General features: G+C 42.7%; 1 protein-coding gene across 1 annotated transcript in view; it reads left to right on the forward strand.

Moving 5' to 3' along the window:
- The window catches only part of COL4A2 (collagen type IV alpha 2 chain), a 177,164-nt gene that overhangs the window by 60,504 nt on the left and 94,829 nt on the right, over window positions 1-21,831 (forward strand). The window contains exons 5-6 of the mRNA XM_054970131.1: window positions 20,679-20,813; window positions 20,905-20,949. Coding sequence (XP_054826106.1) covers window positions 20,679-20,813; window positions 20,905-20,949 — 180 coding nt within the window. The remainder of the gene's footprint in view (window positions 1-20,678; window positions 20,814-20,904; window positions 20,950-21,831) is intronic.

Consider the following 21,831-nt stretch of genomic DNA (forward strand, 5'->3'; position numbering starts at 1 on the left):
GTTAATCAAGGGATTGTATCTATCCACCCGAGAAGCTGCAAGATGCCCAACACCATCTTCTGTTTTAATAACTTTTTCTCTTAATTACATATTTGATTATTCAAATACATTTAATGCGAATTTTGGTTGCAAAAGAATTTCGCATCAAATAGGCTTTCCCGAAGATTACCACTTTCATGTTTCTCATGTACCTAAGTGGACTTTTTCACTAGTATTGTTTGTGTACCTATACTGTAAATTTCATAGCAAGTATTTCCCTCGTTTTTAATAAGAATTCACACAGGCTTTCTTGCCTTAACTTTGACCTTATGTTATATTTCAGGATTCAGACTTTCTCTGCTGCAGTCTGTACTGATTCTTTTGGGATCAAGCACTTGAAATCTCTCATGCTCTTTGACTTCATTGATTAAAACTGTGAATGACACATTTTTGGAATGCTTCCTGCAGAAGGATTCCATATAATGCGGATGGGGGCTGAACATGTGAAAAGCTATTCCCTGATGGTGGAGTAGTACAGGGTCCTTCGTTCCAATTCCCGTGCTGTTCTCAAGTTGGTTATCATGAGAGATTCCCAGCTCTGAGAAATTAAATTTCACTTTAGAATGAGATACTTTCAAAGAAGAAGTTGGACACAAACCAGCTCCACAGCTGTAGACACTACTACAAAATCTGTTCTCTTGTTAACAGTACTGCTATACAACCAAAGAAATGGCTGCATTTGCTGGAATGATTTGAGAATTAGAATCTCCCCCTGGGACCAAACTCTCCACTGAGCTATCATAACTTACTGCAAAGCTCTTTCTTGCTGGGGAATGAAGGTGCCTGCATTTTCCCAGATACTGAGTGAATACAGAGGACACAAGTATGGAAAAAGAATTTCAGAAATGGCTGTGTGTGGAGATGTTTGGAAATCCCCAAGGCATTGTAAGCCTGGCCCAATGCCCTCCAAATTTCTGCTCTGGCCATAATAGCACCAGATCTCTTGCCTCCCCGTTTCCCTCCTATTCCTGCACTTAACCCCCTATTCCTAACCCCCAAATTGTGATCGCATCACTCAACTGAAAATGAGCCATTGCTTATGTAGAATCAGAGACTATTCCCATGCCAATAAGCTAGCTATGTGGTTGGTATAAATACTTTGGAAAGATACTCTTACAGTGCAATCTGCTTTGGTGACAAGAGTGGTGTAACTCAACTGGTTGGTAGCTGTCCCTGTCAGTTGCCTGTCTTCTGAGATAAACACATATTCTCTCACTGACCTCCATTAATTCTAAGCAAGATAGCCAGGCACCAGAATAGCGGATCAATCCCAAAAATTTCTTACTAGTATTAATTTTTTTTATTTGGACTAGTTTAACTTTATTAATATATACAGATAGCAGGGGAATGCTTGGGAATTATGTGAATTATGTGAATGTACAACCTTAGTCTGGATGGTGACACAGAATAAATGGAAGAGTTGAATCTACTTTGGATTTCAAAGAATGTATGGAATGTATACAAATGAAGTTTCATTAGCTGAGCTTTCAAATCTAACAATGAACTCTTTCAGGTTAAGATATTGTAAGACAACTTACAATAAATAGTACATTTAATAGATGAATGACAATAAGCCACTGTGATTGGAGAGGACAGATAAAACGAGAACTTTTTCTGGTAGGAGCACTGTTTCTCCACCTCATCCTTGTGGGTGCAAAGGAGAAGGGAGAGTAAGAAGAATGAGAAAATAATTCCCTTTGAAACGTGGCTATGGGAAGTGTGTAGGCTGAAAGAACTGGATAAAAAATTATTAGGTGCTGTTCTCAAGTATGACCATAACTAAACTAGCACCAAAATGATTTCCAGAATTATGGGAAATGAGCTGAAAACTACTTATGAGCAAAAATATTCCCAGGCTTGAATTGGAAAAGGCACATCAATTTGTGAGCAACATTACAAAACTCTCCAGGGGGCAAAACATCCCCCCCCCTTCTAAAATGGCTCATAAATTCCTTAGCCCTTTCTATGGGCCCCCTGACCCTCTTCCTGTGCACAACTCCCAGTTTTCCCTTTATGCCTGGTGGCAGTCAGTGGTAGGAGAAGAAAGGTCTCCTTGCCTCCTTAATGCTCTCCTGGGCCATGGCTGGGAAGGAAGTTTCAGCCTCCTCTTCCCCTCTTTGCCCCCCCCCCTCTGCCCCAAACATGGTCACAGCATGTTCACCACGGAAACTGGGAAACGTAGGGCAAGATGCCGACATTTTTAAAAGACTACATTTCCCAGTCTGTTCGATGCCTTGAATGCTGCCATAGCCAAGGCAGTGCCAAGAAGGGGGTGTTGAGACCAATACAGGCCCTTCCTCTCTAACCTCTTGCTAGAGCAGCTGCTGTTTCTGCTGCGTATCCCAGAGGAAAGTGAGTGGGAGTGAGAGAAAGGAATTCTTCTCTAATTTGGATTCAGATCTGAGTTGGAGAAAAGCCCGGAGCTCATGCTGAAGGTGAATATTCCAAGCCACCAAAGTTCATATTCTTAGGAACGGAAATGCTGACTCTCTATGTGAAAGCCGAGGTTGCTTTCTCCTGGTTACCACCAACCCTGTGGATGTCAGCCTCCAGTTGGGGCCTGGAGAACTTCCAGTATTAAAAGCAATGTGCAGGTAACAGAGATCAGTTCCCCTGGTGAAAATGGCTGCTTTGAAGGGTGGACTCTATGGCATTATAACTTGCTGAGTTCAAGCCCCTCCTCCAAACCCCTCCTTCCCCAGGCTTGACCCCCAAAATCTCCCAAGTATTTCTCCACCTAAAGCAGGCAATCCTATCCTTTCAAAATCAAAAAGAGTCCAGTAGCACCTTTAAGACTAACCAACTTTATTGTAGCATAAGCTTTCAAGAATCACAGTTCTCTTCGTCAGATGCATGGAGGGCAAGAAGAAACCGGTCAGATATATAGGTGGAGAGGGGAGGGAGGAGTAGATGCAAACAGTAGCTTCTGATATGGAGATCAGTTTGCTTCTGTTAAGGAAGTCAGTTACTTCTGATAACGAGAGAACCATTCATAGTCTCTATTCAATCCCAGCTTGACTGAGTCAAATTTACATATGAATTCCAATTTCATATGAATTCCAAATTTGACTCAGTCCCAGCTTGACTGAGTCAAATTTACATATGAATTCCAATTTCATATGAATTCCAAATTTGACTCAGTCAAGCTGGGATTGAATAGAGACTATGAATGGTTATCTCGTTATCAGAAGTAACTGACTTCCTTAACAGAAGCAAACTGATCTCCATATCAGAAGCTACTGTTTGCATCTACTCCGCCCTCCCCTCTCCACCTATATATCTGACCGGTTTCTTCTTGCCCTCCATGCATCTGATGAAGAGAACTGTGATTCTCGAAAGCTTATGCTACAATAAAGTTGGTTAGTCTTAAAGGTGCTACTGGACTCTTTGATTTTGCTACTACAGACTAACACGGCTAACTCCTCTGCATCTAGCCTTTCAAGAGTTCCTCTACTTCAAAAGTTTGAATTCTGCTCTTTTAAAAAAATTATCACCAAATTTCAAGGAAGTAATCTATCTCATTCTTACAGTAGAAAAGAGCTCTTTTTTACAGCTACAGACAAACTAACACGGCTACCCATCTTGATTGGTTCTTACAAACAGACACACACCAAAAAAAACTCTGCTTTGGAGCAGGAATGAAAGTTTTTATATTGTTTACTTAGCATCCACAGAGGGCACAGCGTTTTGTTGGTTAATTTTGAACAGATTCATGCCTTCAGGTGTCAGATACTCCTTGAGCAAGCAAAGCCAGCAGTGAGAAGTCTCATTTCGTCTCTGCGGGACGGGAAAAGGCCTGTACTTCCATGGCTTTGTGCAGCCAAGATTTTCTCCTTACCATCCATGGTCATAACCTTGCTCTAAGTCTGGCTGCCAAAAACACTTTGGATTCCTGTAAACATTACATAAGGGCTGGAGTTCCTTGAGAGAAGTCCCTTCACAGATTGTTTACACCCCCATTTTGCTATCTGTCTGTCTGAGGATGTTTTATAGCTCATTGACTTAGAAGTGCGTCAGGAGACGCGACGGTTTATGTGTGGTTTGCCTCTTGCAACACTAACTCCTCATCCCCGCTTGCTTAGAAATACTTCTTGCCATTGGTGCTCTGTTCACTTTCTCGCCCTGCTTTCACAAGCACTGGGAAATGGCTGGAATGCCATCGTGCCTTTGCATGGCTTAGCTCGACAGGCCTGTCTCATCCCTAACAAAGCTCTTTTTTTTCTCTTTTTTTTGCTGTGCTGCTGCATTCATAAGCAAGACAAGCTGGAGAAGTTGCATGTTTTGTCTGTATCCTTTCATCTCTTGACTGGTGCCCCTTAGCAAGCCCATAAAAGGGATCTTGCACCTGTTTTATTTAAGAATAGGGAAGGGAAAGCAGTGGAGTGAAAGGGAATAGCACTGGAATGGAGTTTGGGGAGAGGCCTATTAATAGAGAGGGGAAAGTTGGATCCATTGTGTTTGGACATTCCTTTGGCCAAGAAGGCTGCCTGGTCAGCTTTCATTTTCAACATATTGATAGTTGCAATGTATGAATTAGGGAATTGGGATGATGGAGTTGCTGTCAGTTGGACACACAGACGGCATGATCGATCCTAACCAGACACTCTAACCACAATATATATTACAGGTGCTTCTAGAACTATATTCCTGAAATGTGTTTCCCAAAAGAAGCAAAAATAAAATTTAAATGAACCTCTCCCAAACTAACTCAACATGTGCCGAATTTTTTTTAAAAAAAAATTGTTTCTTTTCTGAAGATTACAATTCCAATCTTACGCAACGTAGCAAAAAAAAATCCCCCATAAAAATCTCTTTAAAAAATAGGCCTTTATATGCCAAAATACTTGGAAACCGAAGATTAAATAACTCTTTCGCAGAAAATCACAACAGCAAATCTTCTGCTACAGAACCGTCAGCATTTATTTATTTACTACATTTCTATAGCGTGTGTTATCAATTGGGTGTGAAGGACAGAGCTATATGAGCAATCGGCTGAAGAATACAGATTGTTTTAATTACATCAACAGGCAACAGTTGAGGCTGACTCCTCTGGGAAATCATGTGGTAATTCCAGAAGTAGTGATCAGGTCATGCTATCAATATTCTATTCAGCACACCCAGGCAAATTGAGAAATATGCCGGCCAAGACACTGACTGTGTATGGCAAAGGAGTGCCAACCAATTCCCACCAGCTCAGTGAGATGGCCAGCTAGACTAATAGAAAACCACAGTCTTCTGATCCATCTGATAAATTCTCTGGTAAAAACCACAGCAGAAGCAAGTGACCTCATTCTATGTGGATGGCTGATTCTGTCCAGGATGAGTTGAATACTTCAAACTTTTCCATATCCCTGCACTAGTGAGTTCCAGCAGTCGTAGATCATCTTTTTCAGCACTGGGAGTCAGCAAGATACAAACTGCCTTCAGGCAGGAGCCAGTGTTTGTTTCATTTATCTTAAGGACTCAGGAGTAGAGACGGGCACAAACCAGAAAAAACGAACCATGCAGTTCGTAGTTCATCGCATTTCACGAACCATGAACTTTCACGAATATGCCCTGATTCGTGAACTGGTTCATTTGGTTTGTGAAAATGTCACATCTGGGTCAGCAAATTGTCACTTCCAGGTCAGCAGAAGGTCTGCAGGAAGTCCATCCCCTGTTGTCTAGGAAATTGATTGATCAGTGCCAGGCTGTTTGCAGTGACAAACCAAAAAATGAACCAAATGAACCATCCTAAAGTTCGTGGCGGTTCATCAGAAATGGGCTCCGATGAACCACTGGTTCATGAATCATGAACTGGCCCAGTTCGTGCTGAACTTTGGTTTGTATTTCAGTTCGTGCCCATCTCTACTCAGGAGGCGTGAGTGAGGCCCAGAGACAAGCTGGAAGAAAGAGAGGTCTTGTTCTTTGATTGCAACAGTTTTAAATTTTGCCCAGGATATTTTTGGACAGGTTTTGTGAACCAAGAGCCAGTTTGGTATAGTGGTTAAGAGCAGCAGGATTCTAATATGGAGAACTGGGTCTGATTCTCCAGTCCTCCACATGAAGCCAGATGGGTGACCTTGGGTCAGTCACAGCTTCTTGGAGCTCTCTCAGCCCCACTTAACTTCTTTGGGCAGTGAAGGGCAGGATATAAAACCAGCTCCTCCTCCTCCTCCTCTTCTTCTTCAACAGTTCCTTGTTCAGCACAGAAGCGTGTCAGATTGTGCCTGCTGTTCACACAACAGCAAATTTCACTTCATGTTCTAGAACAAGGTTCAGATTCCCACTCTGCTGGGTGACCTTAGGCCAGTCACACTCTCTCAGCATAATCTGCCTCACAGTATTGTTGTGAGAGAAAAAATGGTGGAGAGGAGAATTATGGAATCTATCTTGGGTCCCCATTGGGGAGACAGGTGGGGTATAAATGAAATAATAATAAAAATAAATTTTAAAATATAAAATAAATATTCACACAGTATGAGTTCCACTCCAGTAAAAGTCACTGATAATACTGAACCCCGGAATCCAGGGCTAAACTCAGCTTTGGAAGATAGCAGAAGCATCCTTAGTTATTGTGTTCCTGCTGAATTGCCCCAAACATGAGACTCTCTTGACCAAACTGTGAATCCTTGAATACCTCAAGAAGGTTGCCTTAATTACGTTCTGAAAATTTTCAAGGCGCACCAAAATTTAGCTGTTTGTTGCAGTGAAGACACGTGTGGTGAAGTACTAAATAGTGACATCTAGCAGCAGAGTCAGTTTGGGGACAGTCTTTGCTCTGTCTAGGTTTGATGTTCTCCACATCATATTGGGCTCCCAAGAAATGCCTGAATGCAGTACTTCCTACAGGCAAGTCCCCAAATTTCCTCTGGTCCCACTTACGGCAAGGTTAGCTAATTGCTGGATCCAGGTGATTAAAAAGTTATTGTTGGCGCATGCTTTTCCAAAACCAAAGCATAGTTACTTTTGTTACAGCAGTTTGGGACCATGTGTATGTTAGGGAAGAAGTCCAAAAGCTTCATTACATTTTGTCACAGCTGTTATTTGTACATAATTTCATAGGAGGCAGAACAGAGCATGTAAACCATGACAGCAAACAATGTGCAATAACTTTGCCAAGTTGTTGTGAATGAATAGGCTTTTTATGAGAACGCTGAAGAAGGAGTAGATTGGAATGTGGTAGGGAGAGTGCCCATAATTGACCCTGTATTTCATTTATACATATAATTTATTTAGTTACTTCATTTATATGCTGCCTTTCTCCCCAGTTGTGACCCAAAGCAGCTTACATTATTCTCGCCTCCATTTTATCCTTACAACACTTTGAGGTAGGTTATGCTGAGAGTATGTTAGTGGCCTAAGGTCACTCGGCGAGCTTCCATGGCAGAGCGGGGGATTCGAAACTGGGCCTCTCAGATCCTGTGTGTGTGTGTGTGTGTGTGTGTGTGTGTGTGTGTGTGTCACTAATTTAAACTTTGGTATTATTATGTCTCATCCATTTTGAAGGCATTTGATGTATTTTCTCAATAAATTTTACTCCAATTCAGGTTTTGTTCAGTATGCATTTCCACTGTACTTTCTGCCTACCCCCAGGAGAAGGAAGCAAAACAACTCCTTTCACCATTATACCTCCATCCTGAAGCTTCATTCCTCCCAAAGACACAGCCACGTACCCCCTTAATACCTGTCAGTGCTTTAATTGTCATTTTAATTAATTATAGTGTTACCGTATCATCCTGTGAGCCCACAACCAATGAGCATTAGAGGACAGATTGCCTTGGTATAAACCCAGAATTTCAGCCATTCCCCCTTACTGACTCATCTGAAAGATCCATGTGTTGAATTTGGTAGTTCTCCACACTAGCTGTTGACCACTGGCCATTACTGACCACTGCCTTGGTCTACATCTGTGAGCAAGAGGGGCAGTTGTGTTATCTTCATCTCCTTATGTGAGCCTTAAATTTTGTCTGTATAAGAGTTTGCAATGTTAGAATGTTTTCCTTAGGTGCTCACCAAATGAGAACCTTCTATATAGTGCACATGACTGTTTCATTACTTTTAAAGCCCTCTATTTCAAAGACTCTGAAAAATTCTAGCTGGCTTAAAATAGATTTTTTAAAAATAGAACTAATTTTGTGAGATGCTACAATGGATAGGAGAGGACTGTGACATTTCCTATTGTATATCAAATGCCTTTTCCCAGGCATACAATGAGTTCCAGAATCTTTTGGACAGTTTGTGCATTTTCATTCATTGTCCTTTTAGATCGCTGCTTGTGCATGACAGATAACCCTGCAGTTACATCCATCAAAAAGAGCTTCAGCCTTTGTGCTTATTCCAGTGACACCCACACCGATTTTTGAAGAATGGCTTCTCTGCCCTTGTGCACGATCTGCAATAACCTTAAGTTCCATAAATGCTAGAGTTCCATACGTATGTGCATTAAATAAAATGTAGTGCACGGAGCTGTCACTGTTAGTTTGTTTAAGGATTTTATATGCCTCCTCTCCAGACAGGCTTGAGGTGGCTTACAAGTAGAAATAATGCCATAAAAATCATAAAAACCTCATAAATCATCAATAGCTGTTGCTCCCAGGAATCTTATTCAGTGAAGCATATTGTCTCCCTCTCTTTAGGATGAGCTTGGCTTTTGCTGTTCTTTATCACAGCTTGCAGTTTCTGCAGATGCTCTGACACTGGATTTCTCCTTCCCTTCATCTGCAAACTTCCTTTCCAGAACGGGGCCCTCCTGCCCCCATTCCTGATGTCAAGATCCAGCGCTTCATCCATTCCCCCTTCCTGACTCGTCTGGTGAAAGATCCATGTGTTGGATTTGGTCATTCCCCATGCTAGCTCTTGACTACAGGCCATTACTGCCCTGGATCTTGAGTCCAGCTGTGTTCATTTTGGGACTCACAGCCTTAATGTTTTGGCACCATCCCAGCCTCTCCTTGTGTCTTCCTTCAAAAGAAGAGGCTAAGGCAATGTGCACAGCTAGAGAGGGATTTGGGGTGCCGGGTGCAGAAGATGCATTTGCTTCTCTCTCCGCTGAAACCCAGCAGTGCAGATGCTCTTCACTGCAGTATTGACTTGACTGTGCCCATGCATGTTCTCTCTTGCACTCACTCCCTGGCAGCTGTTCCTGCAATTCCACATCCACAGGCAGATATAGTAAGATATAGAGTGATTCTGCACACATAGGATAATGCACTTCCAATCCTCTTTATAGATCATTTTGAATGGATTTTTTGTGTGTGCAGAACAAAAAATCCACCTCAAACAATTGATAAAGTGCATTGAAAGTTCATTATCCAAAGTGTGCGGAATCAGCCATAGTATCTCCAGTTCTCTTAGTCTTGCGTCACGGTTGAAAATATGCAATGCCGCTAAGTTATGTCCACGACTTTTCCTTTCCTTCCTTTCTCCTGTCCTCAGTTTTTGTGATCTGCACTGGAACTGTAAGCATCATCCGTATTTTACTTGGGGTTGAGAGCCTCTCTTTGATGAACTCCTGCCTGAACTTGGGGATAAATTGGCAATGTCCTTGTGAAACTCACATGCGGAAAAGAAACTGACAATCCGGAATTCTGTAACACATTTTGTCCATCCAAAGGCAAGCACCCTGTTTGTCCAGAAATGGTCGCACAGCAATACTCCTTCCTTTAAATAACAGCTTTCACTTTAAAGTCATCAGACAAAAATGTTATTTATTTTCAAATAAACAGCCCTAAATTGGATGCAAGTTGCTGCCAGAAAGCAGCGTATCAGCATTCGGGGTAAATCCACCCTGCCTCCCAGCTTGGTCAGCGTTTACTGGCAGATCCTTTTATCGTAGTGTGCACAGAAGCCTGTCAAGTCTCATCTCTCTCCCCCAACATATCACTGCAGCAACTAAGGACAGATGATAACTGCCCACTGCCAAGGTTGTCCCCTCCACGAACCACCCAGCAGCCAAAGTCAGTGATGATTCGTTTCATGAACAGCCCTTTTTAAGGGCCTTGGGGTGCTTGCTGATCAGCCCTGCCTCTGTGTCGGAATTTAACTCACTCAACCACCAACCCTGTTCACAGTCTCCTCAGACTGGAGCTGCCTCAGCACAGTTGGATATTGTGCTGTCATTGCACTGTTGAAATCATTTGTTACTGGATACCAGGGCCGTTTTCACACTACTAACCTGCTTCCAAAGCGTTGCGAAACGTCGCGCAAAAAACGCGGAAGATAGCGTCTTCTCGCAAGAGTTTTGCGCGATGTCGCGCAAAACTCTCACCAGAAGACGCTATCTTCCGTGGGTTTCGCAACGTTACGGAAGCAGGTTAGGAGTATGAAAACGGCCCAGGTAAGGCCAGGTGCAAATGATAGCTATGCATTGCAATATAACATCCAGTGCTATATAGATGAAGCCCACATTTGTTTCAGTAAGCTTCCACTTAATGATACATTATGAAGCAGACAAAAAAGGGGGGATTCCTTTATGGCCAATCAGAGATAATCGCAAATGATTCCTGGTGGGCCTCAAAGCAAGCAGCTAATCCCAAACTGTAAACAAACTAATACATACACATGTAAATATCTAAATAAATCCACCAAATGTCCCAAATATTTCACATTTGTTTCTTGTCTATTAAAGGCAACTCTTTCTTTGACCACACAGTCCAGCATTGCTTCTTGCTGTCTCTGCTTTGCCCAAAGGAAGGACCCTGATCTTTCACTGTGACTTCTCCTCTAGGCAGTTAGGAGCTGGCACTGTGCTTTTTAGAAAGCTGCTCTTTCTCCCTCTTCAAAAAGTAGCCCATAGCCCATGCCAACCTTCTCTTCAGAAAGGAGCTATGTAGAAATGTGTGGTATGGAGCTCTCCTCAGAGGCTTTGTGCCTGCAAGCGTTTCTTCGCATCTGATCACTACTCGTGGTTTTAAAGGGGATAGAGATATCTGAAGAAGATGGGAGGCTGTAGAACCCGCAATTACCCAGGTACATACTGTAAAATTTGCAGTGATTTGTTTCACCTGTCAGAAATTGTATTATTCTTCATCGGTTGAATTGAGCTCTGCTCCAAAATATGTCACATTTTGTTATTTGCCTTTTTATAGTTTTTGTCTACTTTTGTTTTCTTTTGAGTTTGTTTGTTTGTTTGTTGCTTATTTGTTTATTTATTTATGTTATGTACAGTCTGCCTTTCTCACTGAGACTCAGGGTGGATTACACAGTGTGGGTCACTACATTCAGTTTTAAAGATTCATGTAATAGGGTATATACATGTAAATTTGCAAAGATTTAAAACCAACAGGAATCCAGTTCATAGTTGAAGAAATACTGGAACAGAGCCTAAGCCATTCTAAGACTGATGTATTAAACAACATAGGATCAACCCAGTAGGATCATATTTACAGCAATAGTAGAAAAGTCTACAGTCTATCATACTTACAGCAATAGTAGTAAAAACTGTAGTCACTCCCTATCCTTTTAGTGATTCATCTGTTTGAGACAACTACATTTGGAAATGTATTGATACAGTTTCCCACAAAGCTTCAATGGTCAATGAAAACAAGTAGAATGATATTTCCAAGGGTGCTCTCTCTGTGTTAGACCCGTGGTCTGGAAAAGGTGGCATCAAAGCATTCCCCCTGAGTAATGAAGCCTGGAAGGCTAGGACTTGACAAGCGGCGAAATTACTGTATTGACAGAGTCATGTTCTGGGTGTATGTTAGGAGATACTTGTTTGCAGAACAGATACGCTAAGTAGAGAATTATGACAAGCCACCTGTTTTCTTCAAAGAGAAAAACAGTTGCAATGGATGTGGAGAGAAAGCAGTGTTTGATGGCGTTTCTTTGGCATTTACTTCCCACCGTTAGATAGTGACACAACTGCCTGCGTATAATGCTTCATTAAAATTCTTCCTGACTTGAGTAATCCCTACGGGACTGTGAGAATCCCAAAAGTTTTGGAGTTAGTTCCATGTTTACAATGAATTTAATTTGACTGTGGGTAGAAACCAAAAGAATGATCCAGAAACTCAGAGGGGAAAAAATTGCGGCCATCTGGATTTCTGATACTTTCCTGGGCTTTGCAAGAATTGGTGTGTAAATGCATATTGCTAAATACTTCTGACAACTGGCTGCATGCGGATCTACCCTGTACTTACGTATAAAAACAAGAGATGTTTTACAAGCATTGTTATAATTATTTGGACTAAATTATTTATTTCAACAAAAAGGTCACACAACTGTACCTCCTAGAAGCGATTGTGAACAGGTGGATTAGCTTGTGTCCTCTTGGCCTAGAGCCAAGCTACAAGTGACGAATGACACTTGAACGGCAAGTGAACAGACTCACGTGTATTCCTCCTTGTTCACTTGCGTTCCACTTGATCACTTATCAAGTGGAGCGCAAGTGAACAGGGAGGAATACACGTGAGTCTGTTCACTTGCCGTTCAAGTGTCATTAATCACTTGTAGCTTGACCCCTAGTCTCAAGGAACAAAGCTAGAGAGAAATCAGAGGTTTTCTTTGCCCCAGTTATTGCCCAAATCTGTTCAAAGCAGGCTCTCTCAGTTTGAGAACTTTGGAAATAAAGCAACAGGGACCACTCCCATCTGATTTTGGGTAGCCAGTACAAGTAATGTATTGGTTTGGTTTATGAGTATGTGAGAAGTTGGCAAGGAAATATCACAAAGAGATGCAAGCACACTTCATAGAGAAGGAATCCCTGGACTGTGCCACTGGAATGGCATCAAATAGAGTGTCTCAGGGCCAAACTACAAGTGATGTCTGGCACTATTTGGACACTTGTCAGCTTCCCTCAAGTTTTGATGGGAAATGTAGGCAGCTTGGTGGAATGTTGGACAAGTGACAGTTGAAAAGTCCATTGGACAGCAGTCAGAGAGCCAAGCTGCAAGACCAGGATGCCAACATTTCCCATCAAAACTTGAGGGAAGCTGACAATTGTCCAACCTGTGTCAGGCATCACTTGTAGCTTGGCCCTAAGAGCATTGCTCATATTTCTAGTGAAGCACAATGCTTCTTATGATGCTTATTTATGTAGTCGAGATTCTGAACTTGGCATCCCAAAACTGCTGTTGAAATATGGGGTAGTCTTGTGTTTCTTTTCATTATTAATTACAATAATTATGAAAATGGAGTGTTTCGTAATTACAGTAATTAATATGAGAACAAAACAAATTCCCTATCTAAATAGCCTAAACCAAAAAAACCTCTACAATTTTCTTCCATGTTCGTTTCTCTCTGATCTAACCCGACCTGACCTGACCTGTCTCCTCTCTCTGCTGTGTTTTCCTAATAAGGGCATAAAGCTGTGTCCCTTAGGGGGAGGGGGGAGAGAAACTCTGGGTCTTCTTGAAATGATTGCAGACTGTAGCCGCTAAGATTATATATGTATGTGAGGTAGTCCAGTCCTGAAGCATATGGGATAGGACTTTGAATCAGATATGGTTACATATTCTGGAGAGCACCTGTTTGAAGGGAATCAGAGTCGAGGGAGGGAGGGGGAGAGAGAGAGATTGTTAGCAAGTTTTCTTGTGCTAAATTACAGTGTCGTATACTATGTTTTTCCTTCCTTGTTTCCTTAGAGTAACGGGCTTCCCCAGTTCTGCTTATCCCCCACTCATTGCTGATGGGAATAGAACTGTGATACTTCAGGCCATTGCGGAGTTCCACAACACAGCTTTGCCCATCTGGGCTGCCACTGCAAGCTTGAGAGAGGATAAAAGCCACATCCTTCACAGCTATATAGCAACCTTGTGAGATGTGGCCTTTTCTTCCCTCAGTCATGTTTGGCCTGCAGAGGGCAGGCATTGCTACTAACCATACCACTGCTCAACCAGTCCCTCAAGAGGAAGCATATCCTTTGGTGCGCAATGGCCTGACAAAACTCTTCCTTTCCCCTGAGCTCAGTTGGAGATGCAGAGCAGATAGGCTGGCACTGCCCGTCACTCACCCGCTGGGTGTGAGCAGGAAGCTGCTGCACTTCTAAAACCAAACTAAACAGCCGCTGGGGTGTTCCACGTCTGGAGCTCCTCGTGATATTCTTAAAAACTCAGTTCTCAGCCACAGTTTTGCATGCCTGAGAAAAATATCACGAGGAGCTCCACACAGAGAGATTCCAACACACATCTAGTTTGGCCATCTGGGTGGAAAGCATGCAAAGCCTCATACTGGAAACCAGCCCTGCCGTTTCCTCACATCTGTGCTGCTAATATCCCTGTGGTCCATTCTGACGTGCAGGATGTTCTGGGAGACTAAGGGGATGGAAACCCCAAACCAGCAGGCTAGGTTCTCTCAGATCATCTTTCTTTAATAGTGGCATTGAATTTTATCATATGCAAAGCATATCTGAAATCTGAAAAAAAGATCTCAGAATACAGTATGTAAGATTCCTTCCTCCCTAGTGACATCTGGAACATAATATGACTGCATGCCTGTAGTCTAAAAGCAGCAACGATTCGTCACCCAAATCATTATCGTCTTTGCTTGCAGGGAGCATCCCTGCCTCCTTTCCATTCTTGGGCATAGCGGCCCTTTTCCTCTATCCGGAAGGGTCCATGGAGAGGACACCGGTGAAGGAAGCTGTGTCCAGTTCGCCTGTTCCTTATATAGGTGGTTGGACTAGCGCTTTTGAAAATCTAGGAGATTGTTTTTGAAACCGTTCCCACCATATGGGGCTTAAATGGAAAAAGAAGTAATAAAAAAATCCTTCTTATAGAAACTACAGTCTTCATGTCAATTTGCGTTTATGTAATTCAAGATTATGAGTCTTGCCAGAAACCTAGTTTGGCAATTTCAACGCTTACTGGTTTTGGAAGAGAAGTATGTTCTCACAAATATCTTTTTTTTTAAAAAAACAGATGCAATTATTGATGTCTTTTAACGCCTACTGAAAGAAAACATCTGTGTTAAGCCTCCTGAACATTTCAAGTCTTGAGAACACTCCCACGCAGTTTCTGAAAAAGAGTTTAAAATACAAGAGTTAGTCACTCAGTTTTCACTTTGTTCAGTGAAGGCTCTAATGCAAACAGGTGCTTGTTGGCAAACCCTTAAGAGCTAAAGGAACTACTTAAAAGGGATCCGAGTCCTGGCTTAAAGGCCTGACATCTTTTTAGTACTTGACACACTCGCAACTTGATATCAGAAATCAAAATAATTTGATGTAGTGTGAGAAAGTGTAATCAGCCTTAAGTGAGTTGTCAAGAGGGAAAGATGGGGAAATCATCATATGCTATAGATGGGGGCTTGCATCCTCCCCTGCTGCCGAGTCAAGGTTGGAGTCTTCCTCTGACCCAAGGAGCCTTCTTTCAACAGAAGAACCAGCCTCTTCCTTTAGAAGAAGACTAAGGCTGTTTCCACATGTCCTTAAAGGGTCAGCCCACTCACCGAAGGAGGGCGGCGTTTCCACTTCACTCCAGATGTCTCCGTTTTCAAAACGGTTACAGGCTGTTTGGCTTCCATTTTTTCAGCACCTTTTCTGGGACTGCACTTTCCCGCGGTCCTAGCAAAGGTGCCAAAAAAACAGAAGACAAACAGTCTGCAACCATTTTGAAAACAGAGAAATCTGGAGTCAAGGGGGAAAGCCAGCAGCATTTGGTGAGTGGGCTGCCCCTTTAAGGATGTGTGGAAATGGCTTAATTGGGCTGCAGGAAGAATTCCAACTTAGATGAGCAGAGTGGTAGGATCCAAACCAGGGAACTTGGCTAAGTTTCAGATACTCAAAAATACAAATGTGATCTGTTTTTTCAGTTTGAATCCCTGAGACGCTTCACCGAGCCTGAGCAAAAAGAAACTGGTTCAAATATTTTATTTTTCCCAAACATGAACAATTATTTGGAAGTTCCTCTTCTGTTCAAAGTGGTTCGATTTGCCTTTACAGGTGTCTGTATCTTCTCTTCACGTCGGTCACATCAGTAGAGTTGCCACCTCTCCTTTCTGGCAGGAATCATTTGCTTTTTAGCTGCCCCATGCCACTAAGAAGTTTGTCACCCACAGTTTTTTCCCACACAAACATGAAGTGGTGGGGTAAGCTTTACCAGTTGGACTTCTGCCAAACACAGAATTATTAAAGGCTCAGAAGCTCTGATAGGATGAAGTGAGGGTAAGGAGCCACCCTAAAAAGGGAATGCTGCACTGGGATTGGAAAAGGGGTCCAAAGGATGCTTCTTTGCTTCCTTAACCCCTTTGCATCTTTGAGGGCCTGGATCCAGGCTTCACGGTTGCTCTGCTGGAGGAGGAGATCGCTCCAGGCTTTGTCCTTGGTTGCTTGTATAAATGGGCCCTGCTGAATTGTTTTCAGTAGGGTTCCATCACAACTAAGAGCAGAACCACAAGTGACAAAAGGCACAGATTGGACACTTGTCTGCTTCCCTCAAGTTTTGATGGGAAATGTAGGCATCCTAGTCTTGAAGCTTGGCTCTCTGACTGCTGTCCAATGGACTTTTCAACTGTCACTTGTCCAGCATTCCACCAAGCTGCCTACATTTCCCATCAAAACTTGAGGGAAGCAGACAAGTGTCCAATCTGTGCCTTTTGTCACTTGTGGTTCTGCTCTAAGTTTTACTGGACTGGGACCATAATACTTGGTCACCTACAAGAAAAGTTGTCTGATCAAAGATATAAATAACGTTCTCTTCAACAGAAGCCACCAGTCAGTGGCCTATATCCTCCTATCGCACTCAGTCAAGCTTGTAGCTTTCTGATGGTCCAAGTAGCCTTTCCCTCCTGGTGTTGTCCATGAAGAAAACCAGGGTTTCCCCCTGGTTTTCATCTGTGAATATTCCAAGGGGTTTCCCCCTGGTTTTTGCTGTGAATATTCTTCAGATATAGAAAATCAATTCCAACAAGAAATTCTAAGGAGGAGGCAACTCCACAAATATATTCCTTGAAACGTTTTATATTGTTGTGTTATGTGAAGAATTTTGTTAATAAATCCTTTGAGTATTTAGGGTCCTGTGTTTGAAACTCTTTGGGTGACTCTCTTAAGTTTCCAAAAGATCAAACAGTTTGAGGGAAACATCTGATAAATTAGATTGAGCTGTGGGAAAAAGAGATCCCTCTACAGTTTGTTTAGTTTACTGCCCGCAAACAAGGATGTGGCTTGCTGCTTGTTGAAGATTTCTTAGCAGGCACTTCTCTGAAGATTTCATGTTAATTTTGTCGTTATTTGTAATTTGAAAACAATTTGAGAGCTGAATCACTTGTCTGGAATTTATTTCATTTCCCAGGAGTAAATGTCAAATGTCTGAGCGGCACAGTTTAAATGAGCAGTAAATCAAATGCCCATTAGACTAAACTATGAGAAATGGTGTTTTCTTTCCTTGGCAGTTGTGTCCCCTGTACAGTTGTGTCTGCATGAAACCACCAGCTGAGATCATCAGGGATGTGAATGGCGTCCAGCTTTCTTTCCCCTCTTCATTGACAGCCAGTTTGGTGTAGTGGTTAGGAGCACGGGACTCTAATCTGGAGAGCCAGGTTTGATTCCCCACTCCTCCACTTGAAGCCAGCTGGGTGACCTTGGGCTAGTCACAGCTCTCTAGAGCTCTCTCAGCCCGACCTACCTCACAGGGAGATTGTTGTGGGGATAATAGTAACATACTTTGTAAACCGCTCTGAGTGGGCATTAAGTTGTCCTGAAGGGCGGTATATAAATCGAATGTTATTATTATATTATTATTATCTGATCCAGATTAGGCAGTTACTTCCTTGAGTGGGCATCTGCGATGCATGGTGGACTAGGGAATAAAGATGAGCTCAGTTCAGACTGAGATGATGACGATAGAAACTTAGTGGTCCAGCGAGCTGAGAAAGTGCCCATCCTTAATGGAATTATTACCCTGTGCGGAACTACAAGTGACAAAAGGCACAGATTGGACACTTGTCAGCTTCCCTCAAGTTTTGATGGGAAATGTAGGCATCCTAGTCTTGAAGTTTGGCTCTCTGACTGCTGTCCAACGGACTTTTCAACTGTCACTTGTCCAACATTCCGCCAAGCTGCCTACATTTCCCATCAAAACTTGAGGGAAGCTGACAAGTGTCCAGTCTGTGCCTTTTGTCACTTGTAGTTCCGCACTCAGTTGACAGGTTTGGAATGTTGGGATGCTGCTGGAATCTCAGGGGCAATTATGGCAAGGGCTGCCTTCTCCCAGCTTTGGTTTGTTCACCAGCTACACCTGCTGCTGGAAGACAGAGAGCTGGCAATCTTGTCTACTTTCAGATTAGATTGCTGCTAAGTGTTCTGTATTGAGCCACCCTTAGTTTAGAAACTACAGCAGGTACAGAATGCTGCTGCTGATGGGTGTAAGTTAGTGAGAACACATTGCTCCTATTCGAGAACATTTTCATTGGTTTTGTTTCTGGGGCTTAGCTTCAGGTACTCATATTGACCTTAAATTCTTATTTTGGTAGGATCCCAGGGAGCTCTTCTCCCTTGTCGGCCTTCCTGAGCTCCTGAACCTGCTTGTCAAACCCTGCTTCTCCAGTTTTCCTCTGTCAAGTGCTTCTCCCATTGTCCTCTATCAAAGTATTTTCTGTAATGGCTCCAGAATGGAGAAATACGACCCTTGTAAAGTCTGTTGCCCTTTCATTCACAAAGGAAAATGCTGGGTGCATGGGCAGGGGGGGAGATATTCTTTCTGCTGCTTTTATTAAGGATGGTTGAAAATCTTTAGGATCACCTTAAGATATTTTGCCACCCTAAGGGGCTCTGATGGGTCCAAATCATGCAACAGCAGTACTAACAGTACCTCCCTTGGAGCCAGTCAGGCATAGTAAGTTCAAAAGGCAAAGATGGACATAGGATACATCCCTCAAATCCTCCCACACCACTAGCAGCCAGGAGAAGAGAGAGCCCAGCAGCACTGCCAGGAAGCTTCTCTTCAACCCAGACAGTATGGCCGTTTCCACACATCTTACCGGCCTCCGGAACATTGCACAAAACACCCGGAAGATAGCGTCTTCTCGTGCAAAATCGTAGCAGGAAGTCACCAGCATCCGGGAGTTTTGTGCGACATCGCGTCTTCCTGGCGCGATTTCACGCGAGAAGTCACTATCTTCCGGGTGTTTTGCACAACGTTCCGGAGGCCGGTAAGACATGTGGAAATGGCCTATGAGAGATGCAGAACACACATCATCTCCTCCCACACCACTAGTACCTGGAAGCTAACCAAGAGCCAGTGATAGGTCAGCTGCTTTGCCAGTTATTAGATCCACCAAGAAGCTACTTGAGTGGTGAACCAGTCCTGGGTAGATCTCCCAATTGGATCTGGGTTCTACCCCCTATCCAATCTATAGATAACTGAAAGGAGTTCACACTTGGAGGGGAACCCCTTGCTGTTTTAATATGACCCAATCCCCGTACTTGGCCAGTGGTTTAATTTTGTTACCCGTTTTGTAATGTTGATTGATTATTTTTTTCTGAGAGAGGGAGGAGAAAAGTTAATTATAAAAGCGAGCTGGTCTTTTGCTTTGATTGTGAAGGAAGCCGGAGATTTGGTTTTCACAGGAGAGCTCTTAACAGGTCGGTAAGACAAACGATTTTCAGGAGGGCAGTCAGAACTCACGAGTTGTTGCCGGCCATTAAGGGGAAACTTCCTTGCCTAGAGGATCAGAAGATTTTGAAACAGACTGCCTAATGCTGGTCTCTGCCTCCCTCCCTCACTTGACCCACTTACCTACTAACACAGTCCTAGAATTAAAATGGCAATGAATCCTTAGAAGTTTGTCAGCGCTTTTCGGCCTGTCTGTGCTGCCAAAAACATTGCAAACAAAGACTGCCATCTACTGGACATTCCCAAAGATTTAAAACTACAAAAATCAAAATGGGAATAAACTATAGATTTGCCGGCGCATTCTCTCCACATCCAGGTGTTTTCTGCAGGCATGCTTATACCGGGTTTTCTGGGTATTCGATCCACAAGGATCGGAACTGCTTTTGGCCTCTGTAGTTCCTCACTTGAAGGAATCAAACCAAAGTGGTGTCTGATGGTACACGTTATAGTTCCTACCGATGGTCTCCGATGGGAATGACATGGGGCCAGTCACACACAAACTCTGTGATATTTCTGTTAGTGGTAGTAACATAACTGTTAAGACATGTTCTGTTACCAGTCCAGAAGACAGTAAGAAAGCAGCAACCAGAACCTGTACAGCGTTTGAACAGGCAAAAAGATTCCTTTGGTGTGTTGCTTCCTTATATAGAATCACGAAGGCTCTCATTGAGCCCTTAATCTACCACTGTGATTGGTGGAAACACTGCAGAGAAAGCTCTCATCCCTGGCCTGTTCAGTGGCAAGATCTGTTTGCTCCTATGAGTTGGAAAGCATCCATGTCAGTTATACTATCTCATCATTCTCTGCCCCTCCCTCTGACCTCTGTGAGCAAGATAACCAGAATAACAAAAGATCTAAATTTTATCAAATGTTATATTTTTAACTTGCTTTTGTCACAATAAAGAAATTAATAAAATGGAGGGGTGGATTTTGTTATCTGATTAGTTATCAAATGAACGCACACCCCCAAATGTTGGCACACATGAACGATCAAAGAAATAGAATTGCTGGGTTACAAATAACTGTTTTCTTTTTTTGCATGGAAAGAGGCAGATATTTTCATTGTGTTCTTCATGTATGACTGACAAATTGATTTGTTGTGATCTTCAGGGCCAACCAGGACAGCTTGGGATCGTTGGACCCCCTGGACCTCCCGGAGTGGAAGGCATCCCGGGATTGCCAGGGCACAAAGGTGACAAAGGAGAAAGAGGCCGACCAGGAATATCTGGACCAGCAGGAGAAAAGGTAATAGCAAAGCACCCAGAAGACCAAACTCATTGAAAAAGAACAAACAGGATGAATGATTATTTTCTTCAATTTTTTTTTTGAATCCCAGGGACAAAGAGGGATCACTGGATTTTCTGGTGCTGATGGCGTTCCTGTAAGTGGCTATTTACTTCATATTTGTAACTGGGAAGACAGAGTTTATGGAAACCAAAACGAAGTTCACCCTTCGAAGCCCATTGAATTCAATGGAGATAGTAAAGTGTATCTGTGGTTAGGATGGCACTGCAAATCTCTTTTGCCGAGTGAGTTTGGCAACACATACGCCAACTGTTGTAGGAAATGAGAGATATTTCGTATCTTATAGACAATAAATCTGTACTCACATGGAGGGAGATTCTGAACAAATGACAAAGGTGTGTGAATCATCAGTTGCTAAATACGTGGTGCGTGGGACAACATTATTGTTTCATTAAGCTGTGCATTGGCTGATTTTTAAATTCATATATTGAGGTATGCAGTAATAAGCAAAGAACTTTTAAAAAAATTTCTAGACACTTTCACAGAAATCCCCAAGCAGATTTCCCAGAAGTGGCCTCTTCTGCAGTGCCCTTTGACACCAAGCCTTTGTCTACCCCCCACAGGCAGAAATCCAAACATGTTCCAAATGTCTGTTTTCAGATTCCAGCCCCTCTCGCCTACACTTTTCTCTCTGGGTTGCTTTGCAGAGCAACCTGTCCCTCTAGCGCTATTGTCAGTTTTATAATTGGACAAATCGCCTTGGCTTTAGTGGAATTTTCAGTATATGACATAGTTGGGACAGTATTTGACTATATATGGACATACAGCAATGCATACTTCAAATGTCATGGGTTGCCTACACAGAAAACATTGGAATCACATGAAAACTGCACAAAGGTTCATGTGTCAGTCACGTATACTCTTGCTTCACATGATGCATATATGTTGAGATGCTGTGGCTAGTTGCCACTTCGTTACATGTAGCACAGTAGGCACACATGCAGTTACCACATTGACA

The sequence above is a fragment of the Eublepharis macularius genome, chromosome 1, assembly GCF_028583425.1.
Source record: "Eublepharis macularius isolate TG4126 chromosome 1, MPM_Emac_v1.0, whole genome shotgun sequence".
Lineage (NCBI taxonomy): Eukaryota > Metazoa > Chordata > Lepidosauria > Squamata > Eublepharidae > Eublepharis > Eublepharis macularius.